The sequence below is a fragment of the Gadus morhua genome, chromosome 21 (assembly GCF_902167405.1).
Source record: "Gadus morhua chromosome 21, gadMor3.0, whole genome shotgun sequence".
Taxonomy (NCBI): domain Eukaryota; kingdom Metazoa; phylum Chordata; class Actinopteri; order Gadiformes; family Gadidae; genus Gadus; species Gadus morhua.
In genome coordinates, this window is record NC_044068.1 from 6156981 (window position 1) to 6176266 (window position 19286).

At 44.3% G+C, this 19286-nt stretch overlaps 1 protein-coding gene across 2 annotated transcripts; it reads left to right on the top strand.

The window, feature by feature from the left end:
- Positions 1-2764: 2764 nt before the first annotated feature.
- Positions 2765-19085, top strand: fermt1 (FERM domain containing kindlin 1). 2 transcript variants are annotated; one of them, XM_030345384.1, is made up of 16 exons: positions 2765-2898; positions 5175-5335; positions 6568-6665; positions 6977-7112; positions 7654-7788; positions 8134-8320; positions 8634-8736; positions 9108-9215; positions 10366-10497; positions 11853-11902; positions 12242-12366; positions 12937-13043; positions 13967-14191; positions 15101-15225; positions 15626-15767; positions 18036-19085. In XM_030345384.1, exons 2-16 carry the CDS (start codon positions 5185-5187, stop codon positions 18207-18209), a joined length of 1998 nt encoding a protein of 665 aa, XP_030201244.1. In that variant the 5' UTR covers positions 2765-2898; positions 5175-5184; the 3' UTR covers positions 18210-19085. The 2 variants fall into 2 exon arrangements, with proteins under 2 accessions (XP_030201244.1, XP_030201245.1); XM_030345385.1 differs by lacking the exon at positions 2765-2898 and adding an exon at positions 3349-3505.
- Positions 19086-19286: the final 201 nt, after the last annotated feature.

Below are 19286 nucleotides of genomic sequence, written 5' to 3' on the forward strand. Positions count from 1 at the left end.
CTATACCACTGAAAGACTTGGTTGTCAGCTCTCATGCCTGTGTTGCGGCGTATTCTTATACGCAATAAGCACCGCAACAGAGGACGAAACATTAATTTCGAGATTGCAACTTTAAGGACCAAATTGTCAAGTGGAGTATCTCTCCGAGATGTTCTGTATAATAGTTACAGGCCGACGTAGAGACCAGAGGTAGGCTTCGTGGTTATGGGCCCATACTGGGCAATGTTTGGCCTGACCACAGCTGTCGGGATGAAATAGGGTGAGTGTCCACTCCTGTCCTGACCCCCCGACCACAGAGATGTTATTTTCCATGTTGTACCGTTCACAGAAGACACGGTTGTGTGACACAGCTGCCCCTATTTATTTATTTGTTTGTTTGCTCTTTTCTCGTCACGGAATTATGTTTCCTGCAGGCGGCCCCCGCCAAAAAAACAAAAAAGGGACCTCATCTGTCATCGATTTACACGTAGTTGTAAATAAAGATTGTCAAAGTCTCATGCGCATGTTTACTTTTCTTCGACGGTTTTGGCGTGGCCGGCGAAGGGCGAGGTGGTAAAAACAGACTGTCCTTAAAGCAGTGTCTTGGGCCGGAGCCCATGTGTGTTCAGGGCTTCTATCCCGCTACCGCGTCCAAGAGAGGCTGCTCTTCAATTGGTCCTCCACATTTGGATGGGCCGTCTGGATGGGGATTTTTTTTCTTTTTCGTCTGGCACGATCTTGGTAAATAGCGGGTAGGGCCTACAGTTATCGAGAATAAGTATGCGGTGATATGGAGTAGCATGAAAAAACAAAGCCACTATTTAGGAAGCGACACAAAGCAGTGCAGGGAACTTTGCACACTCACATTTGAACCATCTCAGGGGCCAGGGGATGGATTGTTGCGATGGCTTACTGCTAAATAATAAAGTGAAGCATGCTAATGTTATACACAAAATGCAAATAAGTATTTGAGGTTTGTTCTGAAATGCGTCAAAGTGGCCAGTGTTAGCAATAGGTTCATAATTACTTTATTAAGCGTACTTTGACAAGCCCTTTCATTTTGGTTTGCAATACATCAAGGCATAACCGACTGCCAGTGGATAATACAAAGATGTGCAATTATAATCCAGGCAGGGGGAGGGGGACACAAAAAGCATGATATAGACCTATAGCCTAACTGAAAAAGAGAAACAACAACTAAGACTGCTTCTCAGTCAGAGTGTCATTATATAGCCTATACAAATGTGAATGTCTAAAAACAGTCAAATGACAAAGCAAATCAAAGAGAATAGTATTAAAGAACGGTGAATCCATTATATGATCAACAAAAATGAAAATCCCACTTGCTGTGAAATATTGCGGCGGTCCAAGCAGCGTCCTTCTTTTTCCACTCTTCAAGTGAAGCTTTATTATAGACTAGTGGCGCCACCGTGTGGCAGAACGAGGGGGCGTGGGACCTTGTTTACTTAATTAACGAAATATATTCTTCAAAATGACTGCTAATTATGGCTTATTACGAGATAGGCTAAATAGGCTAATACATTTGTTGTAAATTCGTCTCTTAAAAATTATTTAAATGGTTTGCATTTGATAACACATAACATACCCACATTAAACACCTGCTAGGTAGCACACACTTTAATAAGTAATCACTTTAATATAAAGTAATTATTCGAACTAAATGAATGTATTTATTTATGTGTTCATTAGTATCGCCGCCAGACAAATTCGCCAATGTGTTTTAACCCCGGGTCCGCCTGGTGCATCTGTCCCCCCCTACGGCCCTTCATATTACAAGCATCTGTCAGTCTCTGTCTGATTACCGATCATTTATTCATCATGGGAAGAGAGAGAGAGAGAGAGAGAGAGAGAGAGAGAGAGAGAGAGAGAGAGAGAGAGAGAGAGAGAGAGAGAGAGAGAGAGAGAGAGAGAGAGAGAGAGAGAGAGAGAGAGAGAGAGAGAGAGAGTAATTATAAAGTAATATAAAGTAATTATTCGAACTAAATGAATGTATTTATTTATGTGTTCATTAGTATCGCCGCCAGACAAATTCGCCAATGCACATTAGGCCGCAGATTCTTCCCCAAGGCCAAGCATTAAGATGAATAACGTGGACGACGAGTGAGTGTTTTTATATTTTTTGTTGTCAATGAATAGGTTGAGCCTTACTTATTACGACTTTCTGTAAAAACCGGAAACTCCATCACCAGTCCAAGTTCTTTCAGAAAATCATACGATTAATTCTCACTCTTAAAAATTCCATCTCAAAATGAAATCTTATTTAGTTATGGTTAGGTCTCAATCAACATATTTCTTTATAGTACTTTATAGTTTGTCTACAATACCACAATAGCCATAACATCAATTGTACGCCTATTTGGCACATATATCAAATGTTGTGTTTCTCAATAACGCATGTTTAGCATTAGCCTAGACTAGAGTAATGATAACCAGTCTCTCTCTCTCTCTCTCTCTCTCTCTCTCTCTCTCTCTCTCTCTCTCTCTCTCTCTCTCTCTCTCTCTCTCTCTCTCTCTCTCTCTCTCTCTCTCTCTCTCTCTCTCTCTCTCTCTCTCTCTCTCTCTCTCTCTCTCTCTATTTCCCGGTCTCTCTTTCTATCTATCTTTCTCTCTTCTAATTTAATACATCTCTCTCTGTATAACGTAATTTTTACCTATACGCTCTATAATTGCTCTCTCTCCCTCTCTCTGAAATTCCTGGACTAGCTATGCATCATATCCTGGTGTTCAGTCATAAAAAGAAGGTGGGGATTGAGAGCCCACTTCCTTCACCTGCCTGAAAGGGGCGGGCTCTCCCACCGCAGAAGTACACTCGTTTTTTTCTCCGCTCCACTGGACAGGAATATTTTTTTCGCCCCCGCGAAACGGTCAACGATCGAATCACCTTGACTCAATTAAGAGGTACGTTTTGTTTCTTTTAGTTTAAAAATCATAACAATGAATATGGCTCTTGGCCAGTTTGAAGAAGAAAAAACAACAGAGTGCTACATTGTTGAATGAAATGTCACATTCAATCCAATCATGACACAGGCCAAGTCTATCCAGTATAGTTTGTGTCTTCATGTGAAACCAACTTTGTTAGATTAATACAGCGTTCAGTAACACATTAATGTTTCAACCAGAAGATCAGTGAATCTTAAGTGTAACAGTAGGCCTAACGGACGTGAATACGTGTAACTGTTATTGATGATTCTACAAGTTATCCGTGATTTGTTGTTTTTGACTGCAATGCTGTCTCCTAAAGCAGATTATTTTAGTTCAAGCAGTGTTTTTCCCCCCTATACAAATATAAGCTACTTTAGGCTTCTTGTTAGAGATTTCTCACCACATGCCGTCAGAGCCTCGCCCAGTAAACAGTGTTGCAACTAAGCTCAGTCTACTTTATGACTCTGCTACGCGATGAGTCAAAACAGAACTCGGGCCAGACAGCTTGTGGTCATTAATCCTGCCCTGTGGCTACTCGGTTCAATAGTTACAACCGCTGGACATCTCTAGAGGAACGCGACAGGTATACCTGCAGAATTGATAGCCTCCAGCTATGGAATAGGCGTGTTCAGAGCACACTGAAAACGTGTGTAGTGTGTCTGTGTGTGTGTGTGTGTGTGTGTGTGTGCGTGCATGTGTGTGTGTGTGTCTGTGTTATATTCGTGTCATAAACAAGTGTGTTTGTGTGCGTTTGAGTGTGTGTGTGTGTGTGTGTGTGTGTGTGTGTGTGTGTGTGTGTGTGTGTGTGTGTGTGTGTGTGTGTGTGTGTGTGTGTGTGTGTGTGTGTGTGTGTGTGGGCTGGCGGGTACTTTGCATGGTCTCTCCTGATCAGATACGTGTTCCTACTCGCCAGACATTCCTCAACCGAAGCCTGCGCTATCTGTTGTTCTGCTGCCGTTCTTCCCCCTTCCCGCTACCCTTCACTGACTCTGCTCTGTCTTCTCCTCCCTGTGTGTATTCTCTCTCCTCTTCTCTGTTTCTTCCCATCTCTCCGTTTCGCTCCTCCTCTCTTGTTCCTCGGCTCCACTATCTTTCTCTTCTCCTCTTTTCTCTCTTTCTGCCTCTCTCTTCGTTTCTCCTCTCCTCTGTTCTCTCTTTCTTCCCCATCTCTTATTTTCTCTCATCTTCTCTTTCTTCCCTTCTCCTCTCTTCTCTCCTTCCCTCTTTATTATCTTCTATCCTCACACACACACACACACACACACACACACACACACACACACAAACAAGCTCACACTCAGAGCTGTCGAGGGGGGTGTCTCTCACTGTGATGAATGCTGTTCAGAGCAGAAGCCCCCAGGGCAGTACGGCTGTGTTTTAACCCCGGGTCCGCCTGGTGCATCTGTCCCCCCCTACGGCCCTTCATATTACAAGCATCTGTCAGTCTCTGTCTGATTACCGATCATTTATTCATCATGGGGAGAGAGAGAGAGAGAGAGAGAGAGAGAGAGAGAGAGAGAGAGAGAGAGAGAGAGAGAGAGAGAGAGAGAATGATCATGAACATGCCGCCAACAAAATGTCTAAGCTTTCATTCCCTCAGCCCCTTGAGCGAGCCCTAGTGTCTTTTCCCGTCTCTGTGAAAGCTGCTCCATGGGCGTTTGGTGGTGGTGCTTTTGCGATCATGATTTGTGAAACCAAAGGCTGATTCATGCGTAAGTCTTGAGCCTTCAAATTTGGCCTCTCGTCTACGTTAACTGCCTAGCCCCAAGAGACCCCCGCCGTCGTGGCAAACATGAAAGGAACTCCAAGCTTCCTCATAAAGTTATCAAAAGCACCAGATGTCACTGAACTGTTGCCAAAACTCATTTCAGGAGAGACACATTAATAAAGCGTTACGCGATAACGCTTTATTAATCCTGAAACGGAAATTACAGAAGGTGATTCACCGGCGAGGAACAACACAACAATGAGAACAGAAATGTATGACAACAATACAAACTACAACACCTACAATGCATGTACACCTATGAATAAAATCAATCTAATGGAATTAAATTAGGTAAATCAATTTAATATAATATTATATAATGCATACATTTAGACTAAATAAATAATAATGCTACCACCGGCGTAGACATCGACTTCCGGCAGCTCTTGGATGGAGACTTCTAACTCGAGAGCCTTGAAGGTCCCAAAACGTTCCTGTCTCACACTCTGTTCCGTTCCCCCTGCCCCTTCCCCATTGTGAGCAGGCCGGCAGTCATGGTCACAGCAGCTGAGTATGGCAACACGTCCTGGGAGCTGGCGGTGAAGGTGGACCAGAAGGAAGGCGAGGAGTCCATGAGGTTCAAGCTGCGCATCAAGGGCGACCTCCACGTGGGCGGCCTCATGCTCAAACTGGTGGAGAAGATCAGTGAGTGTTATGTCTGCGTTTGTGTGGGTTTTTGTGTGTGCAATTTGTGTTTCTATGTTTGGGTTGTTTGCTTTTGAGTGAGTGTGTGTGTGTGTGTGTGTGTGTGTGTGTGTGTGTGTGTGTGTGTGTGTGTGTGTGTGTGTGTGTGTGTGTGTGTGTGTGTGTGTGTGTGTGTGTGTGTGTGTGTGTGTGTGTGTGTTTATCGGGTGTGCATGCATATGTGAGTGTCTGTGTGTGTATTTTTTGCGAGTGCCAATTGTTTTTATGTTTGGGGTGTGTGTGTTTGTGTGTGTGTGTGCACGTATGTTTGAGGTCGGAGTCAGTGTGAGTGTGTGTGTGAGTGTGTGTGTGTGAGAAAGTGTCCTACATTCGGCAAGCTGGATCAGACAACCCTTAATGACACGTGTCCGAAATTTCCCCTGGGATGAAAGTGTCCCCTAAAAAGAAATAACAGAAAAAAACAAACACATGCTCGATCCAGAGCCGCGGTATCAATCCACCTGCCGACACATTGACCCCCAGCGCACACACAACACCACACCTTTGTTTATCCCAACGTTCACACAATGCTGGAGCATTTATTGTTCTCCAGTAACACTCATACACCGCCAATCACTCCCCGGGGTGCGAAGGTCACCCTTTCCCTGCTCCCAGACACCGAACCACCAAACAGTCCCGAGACCGCCTTTAGCCAAATAACGGTGAGCTCGCTGTAAAAAGGCTCTTCCTCTGAGTCACTGGGAGGTAATGGTTGTGTCACTCGAGTGGGGAGCTTCCAGGGGGTGACTCAGTGACCCGTCATCGCCGGGGTTATATTTGCGCCATCTACGGAATTCGGGAGAATGATAACATGACGCAAGCTCACACTCATTCCCAGTCATACAGCCACACCTTGTTCCTTTTTTTTTTTACTGTTATGTCGGTCGGCTGTCTGGACACATGGCAACGGGCACAATTGTTGTTGTTATATGATGATTGTGAATATGAATGAGTCTTGTTTGGGATTGGTTTTTCTTAACAGTTCAATTCGTAATACTGTGACTATAAATATGGAATACTTGAAAAGGTTTCTTCTTGTTTTGGAAGTCTGTTCACTTAGGAGGACTTTAGTCGTACCAAGTTTGTTTGTTTGTTGGTTTTTTTGTTTGTTAAAGGATACCCATTAACTGCAAACACTGTAGTCCGCCAGTGGTGGTTAGTCATTGTTGACACCTTTGAACTCCATTTCCCAGAGACGCAACAGGACTGGTCGGACCACGCCCTATGGTGGGGTCAGAGGAACATGTGGGTCCTGAAGACCCACTGGACCCTGGACAAGTACGGCATTCAGGTACTGCGGGACTTGGTTCTTTGGGTGGTTCCTGTGCACTTTCCATTCAAATCTGAATGGTGGCTTCTTATTGGCAGATCAGAGAAGCACACTGTAATAACACGGTCTTGGCTGAAACTCACAAACAAACACGATGCTTTAAAATCGTGCAAATAATAAACCTGATAATAAGCATTAGCGAACGCCAACGTTTCATACAGACATCCATTAAAAAATTGACGCATTGATTGATATTGGACAGACATTTATATTACTGTATAGACATTTATTAAGAAAGTCAAGGCTAAAGCCATGGGCTGCTTTCCTCCCAGTCGGACGCGGACCTGTGCTACACGCCGCAGCACAAGCCTCTGCTCCTCCAGCTGCCCAACATGAAGACTGTCAAGATGACGGTCAGCTACTCCAATGTGGTGTTCAAGGCGGTGGCCGAGATCTGCCGCGTACTCAGTGAGTCACTCTGTGGTTTTCTTTCCATGTAGCCATGGTTCATAGTTGTATAATGTAAACAGTCGATATAAATAGGCATCCATTGTTCTAAAGATTTATTTTGGGTATTTTTATGCTTTTTAATGATAGAGGTAGATAGACAGGAAGGTATGGGAGAGAGAGCATATTATGCAGCTTAGGACCGAGGGCAGGAATCGAACCCGGGTCGCTGCGATCATGACTAAGCCTTACAGGCATCCTTAAGCAAGATCAATAACTCCTACATGCAGATGTTGGAATGAATTGTTAATGAATGAGTTATTGCATGAGCCCCTTTGTGTTTGACGTAATTTCGTCATGATGGAGTGATGAATGACCATTATGTATTCTGATTCTTATTGGTTTTCAATCAGTCCTTGTGTACTGGAAAGGAGCGCACAAACAACAGAGAAACCGTAGGACAGATTGGACGTTCTGTTGTGTTCGCCATCAAGAGGATTTGAAGCAGACTTTGTTATGGCGTCCTTCCTTGGCTTCATCTCTCATGTTTGCCTCCTCGCAGACATCAGAAGACCTGAGGAAGTGTCGCTACTCAAACACACCGAGGACTGCAAGAAGAAGAAGAAGAAGGAGAAGAATGCCTTCTTGGATGAGGTCTTGGACATGGATGACCTCAATTTAAATACAGTAGCGTCAGGTACGACTCTCAAACTGATCCGGAACACTGTCTGACATTCAACCCCTGTCCAGCGATCCATCCATCCACTATCTATTCATCATCCATCAGGGGCAAAAACTCAAGATGCGTTCATACTCTAAGTCTATTGGTATATCTGTGAGTTGTGTTTTGTGCTGTTAAACGGCCACTTTAAACTTTAGTATATGAATACTAAAACACACTGACGTTATCAATGTTTCTGTGCACTGCCAGAGCATCTCTGTGTACTTACTACATCAGCACCTTTAATCCACCTTTACATTTCGTGAATTCCGTTCTCAATTATTTTCCTGCTACCGCCCACACTGTTTTGCTGTGCTTCAGGAAGCCCCGCCCACAGCAAGACCATGGTGGCGACCTATGACCCAGAGAACGGCATGCCCCTAACCGCCACCAGCCTTTGGTTTGGGGACAACCCCTTCACCGCCAGCCAGCCTAATCTCCCGCCTGCAGATCTGGCCAAAATGTACCAGGCCCTGTCACTGGAGGACAAAACGACCATCAACGCAGGGTCAGTGACCAAAACCACCCATAGAGACTACCACTAATCAGGAACCCCCTGGTCAGCCCAGAGAGCCACTGGGTCCAGTCTCCCATGTTAATAACCTAAGTAGGCGTTCTTGAGCAAGATGTCCCAACCCCTCTGTCTCCTCCTTAATGACCTTGTATGCTACCTGAATCTTAGTTCCCTGTAAGTTGTTTTGGTGTAAAAAGTAAAAGAGTGTCTGCTAAATGCAGATTATTGCAGTAGTAATGAGTGGGAGTAAATTAAGCGTGTGCCTAATTCCCTGCGCATCTGAGGTGATGATGTTTTTGATTGACAGGTGGCTGGACTCCTCCCGCTCCTTGATGGAGCAAGGCATCCAGGAAGACGATAAGCTGTTGTTACGTTTCAAATACCACGTCTTCTTCGACCTCAATCCCAAGGTAATGACCTCTCACACAGTCTGTGTGTGTGTGTGTGTGTGTGTGTGTGTGTGTGTGTGTGTGTGTGTGTGTGTGTGTGTGTGTGTGTGTGTGTGTGTGTGTGTGTGTGTGTGTCTGTGTCTGTGTGTGTGTGTGTGTGTGTGTGTGTGTGCGTGTGCGTGTGCTTGTGTGTGTGAGTGTGTGTGTGTGTGTGTGTGTGTGTGTGTGTGTGTGTATGTGTGTGTGTGATTTTGCTTTAGCGCTCATAGCCAGGCCGGCGGTTTGCTGCCTTTTACCTTTTGATGTGTTGTACTAACTTTGATGTTCGTTCATGCGTGTCACTAACGTGTGTGTTTGTGCTTGTGTGTTCCACACGTGCATGTGTGTGTCAGTATGATGCGGTGAGGATCACCCAGCTATATGAGCAGGCCCGCTGGTGCATTCTGCTGGAGGAGATCGACTGCACTGACGAGGAAATGCTCATGTTCGCTTCGCTCCAGGTGAAACTCAAACCCATGAACACCAAGCCCCCCGAGACATGTCCTTGCTGGTCCAATAGGACACGCCGTCATCCAACATAAAGGCAACGCTTTCAGAAAAGAGCTAGGGATACGTGTCCACTGTATATTGTTTATATATGAGATATAAATAGGAATGTAGAGTTTAAGTCAAACATACAACTTATAGTCAGTCAGGGCTGCGAGTCAATTTGAACTCAAAACAAGTTCAAATTGTTCTTTCTAGTCTGTTATCCATATAATTGCTAGTGAAAACTTTAAATATAGAAAATTTGAAGTGTTAGTAGGATGAGCGCTTCTCTTCGGTTCCAAAATGAGACGTAATGAATGAGCTATAAAAGTGTGTCTTCAGGCCTTGATTATTATCCATCCTGGTGAAACCGGTTTGATGTCTAAATCCATAGAGAGAGACATGCTAGGACATTGGGGACAGGGTGGAGCGAGAGAGAGAGCGAGAGAGTTCTTATTCTAGTATGTAGTGTATTATAGTTTGGCATTGCCTACATCTTTGACATCCCAAGTTATTAATATTTAAGTATTTACAGACAGAAAGGGAGAGAACGAGAAAGAAGGAGGGACACACACAAACACACGAACACACACACACACACACACACACACACACACACACACACACACACACACACACACACACACACACACACACACACACACACACACACACACACAGATAGTGGGAAACTTGCAGATCAAGGGACAGCGAGAAAGACAAAGAGGGTGAGAGAGAAAGAGATGGGTTGTAATGGGAGTTCCTTACGAAAAACGTTTGCTACAAGAGAGAAGAGCTTTTGGTTATAATGATGACAAATGATTAGCTGCAGCCTTCTCAATGTTTAGCACTTAGCCCTTTCAACCATCAGTTAAGGTGAAACAAGCACTTCACAATGTGCTGAATTTGCCGTTTTCTTTACTTGCACCCATTAGATGGGACTGATATACGTGTGCTATCATTAAACACCTCATAAAGGCCCCTAGCGCTTTACCGCAATGATATAAATCATTAGTTGCCTTTTTTTTTAATTGGTCGTTTGAAAATCATTAACGACCATTACTAAACCCTCAGTGTTGTTGGTGGCTTGCTTCTTTCCTCGGTGACAAAATGTCCTCCCAGTACCACATTTGCAAGCTGACGACGTCAAGCGAACCGCTGGACTTCTCCAACGAGCCGGAGATCGACGAGGTGGAGGCCGCCCTGTCCAACCTGGAGGTGACGCTGGAAGGCGGGAACACGGATCGCCTCCTGGTGAGTGCCGCGCTCACGACTCCGTGAGAACACACACTCCTATCCGACGTGACCCCGAGCCCAAAGCAGACGGCCGTGTCTGCGACGGACGCGAGGTAATTTGTGGCTGACGGCCCGTGATTCACTCCACCGGATTGGGCCGTCACACTCCACCTAGGTGACTTTCACTGGACACAGGAGGGTGATGTGTGAAAACATGGTTTATGTTGACGTTGATTGACTCATATGTGAGCTGGGGGTCCGTGTTGCCATGCTGGAGATTTCCCTGAGTGTGTGCGGGGATGGCTGCTCTAAAGGTGACGTATTGTACCATCAGGTGTGAGTGTGATTGGCCGTTCCAAGCTGTTTTGAGAAGAGGCGGATTACCCTAACCTCACACCTGGTGGTGGAATGTATCACCTTTAACCTGTTGCACAATGATTGCTCAACGTGCAACAGGTGTTCAGCCTCACCCAGCCCCAGAGTCCAATCTCTCGGACTCGGGCCAGGTCAACATATACCACACTGATGCTTTTGAATCCAAAATATACTTGAGTCGGCTCCAAAGCAAGTGAACGATACAGCCCGTTATATTTGCACTCTGTGTGCTCTGCCATGGTGTAAACAACATGACACTCGTTATATTTTGTGTCAGACTACAAATATGAGGGGAAATCCGTGTTTGGTTGTGCTGGGAGCTTGAAAGTGGAAGTTAAAGTCATAAAGTGAGGGCTCTTGCTCAGGGACGCCCTTAGAGTATACTGTGGACATTGGGAATCAAGCCCAGAACCTAATGGTGTGGAAACAGTCCCCTAACCACTAGAGCAGGGGTTCCCAATCTTTTCCATTACCGGGTGACTCAGCTGTGAGGGTACTTTGGACCAAGGAGGATCCATATAATATATCATATTTTTACATTGTCATTACCTTGTAAAAAATGGTGAGACGATGAACTTCTGTCTCTTCTTATTCTATATGCCAAGTCATAAAAACATCGTAATGATCCGATGCAACTGACAAGACAGTATGTCTATTTTTGAAAATGATTATGCTCAAAATATAATTTTTTGCTATACCACAACACACTGGTCCTGTTGTGAACAATTTATGGATGCCGACAATTACACACACACACACACACACACACACACACACACACACACACACACACACACACACACACACACACACACACACACACACACACACACACACACACACACACACACACACAGTGGGGAGTTTGTAGCGGGCTATTACACCTGTTTTCGGACGGGAAAGGCGGTAAGAAGGCCGGCCTGCGTGTTTCGACGTGCTGCGATGTCTTGGGGGAACCCACGCCTGCTATCGACTGAGTTGTTGTTCTCTGCCTCCAGGAAGACATTACTGACATTCCAGAGCTGGCTGATTCCCTGCGGCTGTTCAGGTAAACCCTCTCACCTTGCCCTCAGGGGCAAACATTACATGCTTTATTATGTGGGACTTACTGGCTTATATCGGGAGCTTTTCCTCTTTTTGGGTGATGTCACTACCAGAATAAATGCTTGTGTTCACATACAGGGGGAAGCATTCCACAACCTCCTCTTATCCTCAAGGTTGTTTCTCTTCTGTGCCTTCTCTCTAAATCAAGATAACTGTTAACTCTTCTTTGAAAAAACAGAACTCCTGACCGTCCAAAGCAATCATCTCTTGACTCTTTCCCCATTCTACTCCCCGGTCTAATATTTCTATTAATATTTGAGTTGTTGCTCATTGTGTGTTTCAGGCCGAGGAAACTGTCACTGCGACCGTACAAGGAGTACTGGTTTGTGTTCAAGGACACCAGCATCTCCTACTACAAGAACAAGGAGTCTTCGATGGGGGAACCCATAGAGCAGCTCCACCTCAGAGGTCAGGGTCACCCCCTCCCCTCATCCCTTTGAGATGCCTTAACGGGTCTCTCCCTCATTCCAACGAAACCGACATTTGAGAAAGAATCTGTTGGAAAAGTGGAATGGGAGTTGCCACATAGCCATGAATTGCCACATAGCCATGAAAACGGCTGCTTTTTATTTAATGTCCGATGTTATTTATCAAATTTCCTTTTAAACTCTTCAAATGTGGTTACTCAAACGGCAGTTTCATACTTTTTTTTAATATATATTTCTGTTGGGGCTGATAATTGAATTCATGAAATTGCTCGCTCGAATTGCAAACCAAGTGTTTTATTCCAATGAAGTATCTATGTATATATGTGGCCATAGTAAGAATTACTCTCAGAAAACTAACCTCAGCCTGGTTCACACAGAATACTAAATACAGTACTGTCTGTCTGTCTGTCTGTCTGTCTGTCTGTCTGTCTGCCTGCCTGCCTGCCTGCCTGCCTGCCTGCCTGTCTGTCTGTCTGTCTGTCTGTCTGTCTGTCTGTCTGTCTGTCTGTCTGTCTGTCTGTCTGTCTGTCTGTCTCTCTTGTTGTGACAGGTTGTGAGGTGGTCCCTGATGTCAACGTGACAGACAAGAAGTTTGGCATCAAGCTCCTGCTCCCAGTGGCTGATGGGATGAACGAGGTTTACATCCGATGTGACAATGTAGGTCAAGTCAATGATAGACCTTAATGATATGATCTATCACGCTATAAAATAACACTGCTGAGAAGTAAGTAAGAGTCCCTGTAACTTACAACGTAAAGAATGAATCGTGGGGTATTTGATGGCGCTATGCTGCCATATGGGGAGGGCTCTGAAGTACCTTCAAATCCTTAATATACCGTAACCCAAGCGAATCAAAACATTGTTTAACCTCTCCTCGCGTGAGAAACGCTGTGGCATTTCCAAACACAACAATATCTTCCCGTAACGATTAAACAATGTATACACATTACGACAAACATAATAGCTAACATTTAAATTCTCCCAGCCCCCAAATGTCAGCGACCATTGCGATATGACAACGCAATCTCCAAGCCCTGAACAACAAAGATATTGGGCTTATATATGTGTGGAGTGTGTGTGGATGATTGCTGGTTGAGGCAGGCTCCCCTGCTCAGAGACATGACTGGTTGGACTCTGCGCCTGGGGGAGGCTGCATACCTGTTGAACAGTGAGCAATCAATATGCACAGGTTAAGCCAGCCGTCCCCACACACACTGCACTTTGTCCAATTTAGATGATTGTCATCATTGAGCAGGAAGGCTCAGGCATCTCTGGAATGTGGACACACTGCAGGATAGCGTAGTGGCCAGGGCTTTCTGCTACTAGGTGGAAGCATCTGGCTTCCATCCTCAACATCCACGGTATCCATGAGCAACATGCCCCAGCCACCTTCCTGTTCCTTTAATGACCTGCATTTTAATCATTTTAATGGAAGTAGCATTGAACCAATGATTCCTCTTGACAAATAAATGGTACTAAGGCCTTTTGAAGATAATTGTGGTATATATTGTAAAGCTGTAATTCTTTTGATTGTAATTGAATCCTAATTATTTAACTCTGCTGTCCCCCCCTCCCCACAGGAAGTACAGTATTCCAAGTGGAAAGCTGCGTGTGTTTTGGCCTCCAAGGGGAAAACCATGGCGTACAGCTCCTACAGGTCAGAGGTCAAGAAGATCCAGTCCTTCCTGCAGATGAAGAGCCTAGCGCCCTCTCCTGGCCAGTCGGCGTCCAATGTGGAGGCCATGGACATGGTCGCAGAGTGCTTCGTCTCACCGCGCTACGCCAAGAAACACAAGTCTAAGCAGGTTAGATGGTTTTTAAATCCCCCCTCCAGTTATTAAATTATGCTGTAGGTAAGATTTAGGAGTAGAAAGGGAGGGAAGCAAGATTTAGAAAGTAAACAACCTAATAAAAGGTCCCCTCCCTTTGTTCCTCCCTCTGTTAGTTTCTCAGCCATTGAGAATCAGGGAAGAAATGCCCTGATCCAAAATAAGCCGGGATTTGTCTAAAATCTAAATTGACTCACGAGGAGGCAGGTGCAGTCAACTTGAAACAGATATTCTCACAGTACATTTCACTCACAGCTGACCGATTAGAAAATTATATGCAAATAGCTCTTCAATTCTAGCAGTTAAAGCTTACCTACAAGACCAAAATGGAAGTTACGGGATTTTATTATTTACTTTTATTTGTTGATCACAGGTAGCATAAAATAGTATGGTTGGTATAGCCTAGGGAAAGTAAAGTTCAGTCATGCCGTGCGACGTATGAAGCACAACCTCTAAAGATGGCGTGTTCTACGTGGTCTGACGTCAGCTTCACATTCCCTAAATGAAGTTTGACTCCCAACCGAAAGGTTGAGGATTCGATTCCCCAATGTCCTTGAGTAAGAGGCCTTTATCTGCTCCAACCCCTTCCCTGCTCATTAGCGCCATGTACGTGGCTTCACTGTTGTATAGTAAATGATTAATTGACTGCATTCATAGACCACTTTTCTGACCAGTGGCTATTCAAAATATTGCCTAACCTTCACCCACTAATGCACAAATTCACACCTCGACGGAGGTGTCAACCATGTAAGGAGACAGCCAGCTCTTCGGGAGCGGTTAGGGTTAGGTGTCTTACTAAGGGACACCTCGACACTCACACACCTGCTCTGCACTGAGCCACTGCCGTGTATAAATACCTTTTCTCTGGGGTGTGTTCCCCTGCAGCTGACGGGACGTATACAGGAGGCTCACCAGCACGTGGCCCGGCTGTCCCTGATGGAGGCCAAGATGCGCTTCATCCAGGCCTGGCAGTCGCTGCCAGAGTTTGGGATCAAGTATTACATTGTTAGGTATGGTGCACCTTCTACTATTATACCTCCTTGTAAGCCATAAGCGTATTACTTAGCGCTTTTGCTGGAACTTTTCAGGGCATCGATTTTGTTGAAGGTTACTTTAACCTCTGACTGGCGAGGAAACTGTTGGTACTTTGATGCGCAACCTTTTAGTGGGTATTGATTCTTTTGTCTAAAACTACCGTATTACGAATTCTACCACAATTATTTATTTGTGTGTGTGTGTGTGTGTGTGTGTGTGTGTGTGTGTGTGTGTGTGTGTGTGTGTGTGTGTGTGTGTGTGTGTGTGTGTGTGTGTGTGTGTGTGTGCGCGGGTGTTTGCGTGTGTACCTGTGTGTGTGTGTGTGTGTGTGTGTGTGTGTGTGTGTGTGTGTGTGTGTGTGTGTGTGCGCTCTAGATTCCGCGGGAGTAAGAAGGATGAGATCCTGGGCATCTCCTATAACCGGATGATCCGCATCGACATGTCGTCCAGCCTGCCCGTCACCACCTGGCGGTTTGCCAACATGAAGCAGTGGAACGTCAACTGGGAGATCAGACAGGTACCAGTCCTACGTCTTGATCGCCCTCTGGAACAAAGATGGGTTTAATGCTGTATCAGCTCATACCATGTTATGTGTGTACGTAGATAGATTATCTAGGCCTATTTTCTTGGTACTTAACTCTTGGTTTATTTATTGTGCATTATCTCCTTTTTTTAATTGTACTTCTATCCTAAGCTTTTTGCCCTGGCGACCACTTTTCTGGTCTGGGATTGTTTAAATAACCTCTTATCTATTTAGTCATTAAGGAGCCAGCATTATTGAATTCGGATCATTAACGAGCCAGTAAAGGGGGGCAGGATATTGTCAACCCCTGGGAAGGTCAGAAAGGTTATGGGTTCACATCCCAGTATCTGCAGTATACCAGTAGGCCTGCCATAGGATCATTGCCCACAATTGGCCTTCAAGAACAGAGTGTGTCTGTGTGTCTGTGTATGTCAAGTCAAGTCAAGTCAAGTCAAGTTTATTTATATAGCACATTTTAAAACAACAGTAGTTGACCAAAGTGCTGTACACGAATACAATATAAAAAACAAAACAAAGAACAAGAAGGCTTAATATTGCATATTAGCAACAACAATGAATAAGATAAAATAAAATCTTAATCTGTATTAAAAGCCAATGTAAAAAAGTGAGTCTTTAGTTGTGTTTTGAACTGTTCTATGGACTGGGCAGATCTCAGACTCAGGGGGAGACTGTTCCAAAGATTAGGAGCGGCCACAGCGAAGGCTCTGTCGCCTTTTGTTTTTTGTCTGCACCTGGGTACATCCAGCAGCATCTGCTGAGCTGACCGAATTTCTCTAGATGGAGCATGGATGCAGACCAGCTCTGACATATATTTAGGTGCCAGCCCATGTAGCGATTTAAAAGTAAACAACAGAATTTTGAATTGAATTCTAAAAACCACAGGAAGCCAGTGGAGAGAGGCCAGGACAGGGGTAATGTGGTCATATCGCCTTTTTCCAGTAAGGAGACGTGCAGCAGCATTTTGGACCAGGTGCAGGCGACGGAGCAGACATTTGTCCACACCAAAGTATAGAGAATTACAGTAGTCTAGACGGGACATTACGAACAGGTGAATGACTCTTTCAAAGTCCTTTGGTGGGAGATACGGCTTTACTTTCGCTAGGAGTCGCAGCTGGAAGAAGCTTGTCTTCACGACTGAGCTTATTTGCTTGTTAAATTTAAAACCATTGTCGAAAATAACTCAGAGGTTTCTGACAGAAGGGCGGCTGTAGGAGGCAAGGGGACCAAGAACATTGTCGATGCCATCCAGCAGTTCGGATTTGCCAAAAACAATTATTTCGGTTTTTTCATTGTTTAGTGATAGGAAGTTAAGTTCCAACCAGGTTTTCACATCTTTCAGACAGTTTGACAATGCATTTGTTGATTCTTTGTTTGATTTTAATGGCAGGTATATTTGTAGATCATCTGCGAAGCAGTGGAACGAGATGTTGTGTTTTTTAAAAATGGAACCTAGGGGCAGCAGATATAACGCAAAAAGAATTGGAGATAAAATAGAGCCTTGGGGGACCCCACAGACTAGTGGGGCTGCAGCTGAGGAGTACTGGCCTAGATGAACAGAGAAGGTTCTCTTGGACAGATATGACTTGAACCATTTTAGGGCATTCCCAGTAATACCAACGCAGAGTTCCAGGCGGGATAAAAGAATCTGGTGGTCGACTGTGTCAAAGGCAGCAGTCAAGTCTAAAAGCACGAGCGCAGCAGAGCTCCCCGAGTCGACAGTTAAAAGAAGATCATTAAAGATTTTTAAAAGTGCCGTTTCTGTGCTGTGGCGTGATTTAAAACCAGACTGATACTTTTCTGTTATGTCATTAAAATCCAGGTGTACCTGCAGTTGTTCTAAAACTACTTTTTCTAACACTTTAGAGAGGAAGGGAAGCTCAGAGATAGGCCTAAAGCTGGAGAGAACAGAGGGGTCGAGGTTGTGTTTTTTTATAATTGGCTGGACTATAGCATGTTTAAAAACAGATGGAACACAGCCTGAGGAAAGGCAGGTGTTTATTAACGTCAAAATGTATGGGCCAACAGTGTTAGACACGTCTTTCAGTAATCTGGCAGGAATACTGTCTAGCGGATATTGTGAAGGTCTCAATGTATGTGTTGTGTGTGTGTGTGTGTGTGTGTGTGTGTGTGTGTGTGTGTGTGTGTGTGTGTGTGTGTGTGTGTGTGTGTGTGTGTGTGTGTGTGTGTGTGTGTGTGTGTGTGTGTGTGTGTGTGTGTGTGTGTGTGTTGTTCTGTTACTAGGTGGCCATTGAGTTTGACCAGAACGTGTCGATAGCCTTCTCCTGTGTGAGCTGTGACTGCAAGGTGGTCCATGAGTTCATCGGGGGATACATCTTCCTCTCGACGCGATCGAAAGACCAGAACGAGACTTTAGATGAAGAACTGTTTCACAAACTCACCGGGGGCCAGGAATAAGACACAAACAGAGAGCCACTATTCCCCTTATCGATTTTGATGTTTCCTCTTTGCTTCAAGTGTTCATTGTTTCAACACACAGGGGGACGGGGAGAGACCAGGGAAATTGTGGCTCAGCAAGATCAAATAATTTCCCGGTTCACAACAATTTATTTGGCCCAGGGTGAAAATCAATGTTTTCATTACAAAGCATATTTTCTGTAAAAAAAATCTGTAATTATTCTTGAAGGCATCATAAGTTAAAGATACCTTCATTGTAGTCAACAAGTAAACTCAGAAAACGACACACACAGGCAATTGACTTATACAGTTATTCTTAAAATTAGTTTTTTTCTGTGCTACTTTGATGGCATGTTGTTGACTAAAACGATTTGCCCATTCATCCAATCTCCATTTTGAGGTCTTCCTGGGCTGTGGGCCAAGGACCTGTTTAGCAGATTGTGGTGATAGGTATTCAACTAATGAGGCTCAACTGATGATGTCTTTCTTTGTGGTGATTCAGCAGAAAAAGCGGCTGTACCTTAGAACGCTATTTGTGGTGTGGTGCTATTTCTACTTCGACGTCCTGCTGTTAGACTACGTTTCTAAGTGAAAGTGCTACTTTAACCTTTTGTTCACTTTTATTGTGCCTATATGTTGCATTGGAAACGTATACCTATTGATTAGTGGACTATGAGTAAATAGACATTTTGTACATCACAAACATCAAGTAGGCAAACAAGTCTTATTTTTTTATTTTATTTTTTTTAAGAGATGGAGAAAACAGACTTTCCTGACAGTGTCCACAGAGAGGATGCTGAAATGTTTTGTTGTAAATATCAGATCATACAATTGAGAGAGATCTTTTTGTAATGCAATAAACAGTGGTTTAACATGTCATGTCTATTTTTTTTTTTAATGATAATACTCGAATTCCATTAGATAAATGAATATTAAATTCAGAGCAGCCAAAAAAACAACTAACCTCCGCTTCTGTATTTCTTATTATAGCACTCTATTTATCATCATAGGACTAGGGTAATCTTATGAAAAGATTCTTCAAGTGAAAAAGCCATCGAGCAATCCATCTAGAAATCA

Excerpts from the sequence above, each read along its gene's own strand:
- fermt1 (XM_030345384.1), top strand. The coding sequence starts at position 5,185 with ATGGTCACAGCAGCTGAGTATGGCAACACGTCCTGGGAGCTGGCGGTG. Across the intron at positions 6,666-6,976 it reads TGGACAAGTACGGCATTCAG|TCGGACGCGGACCTGTGCTA; the intron begins GTACTGCGGGAC and ends CTTTCCTCCCAG. Across the intron at positions 12,367-12,936 it reads AGAGCAGCTCCACCTCAGAG|GTTGTGAGGTGGTCCCTGAT; the intron begins GTCAGGGTCACC and ends TTGTTGTGACAG.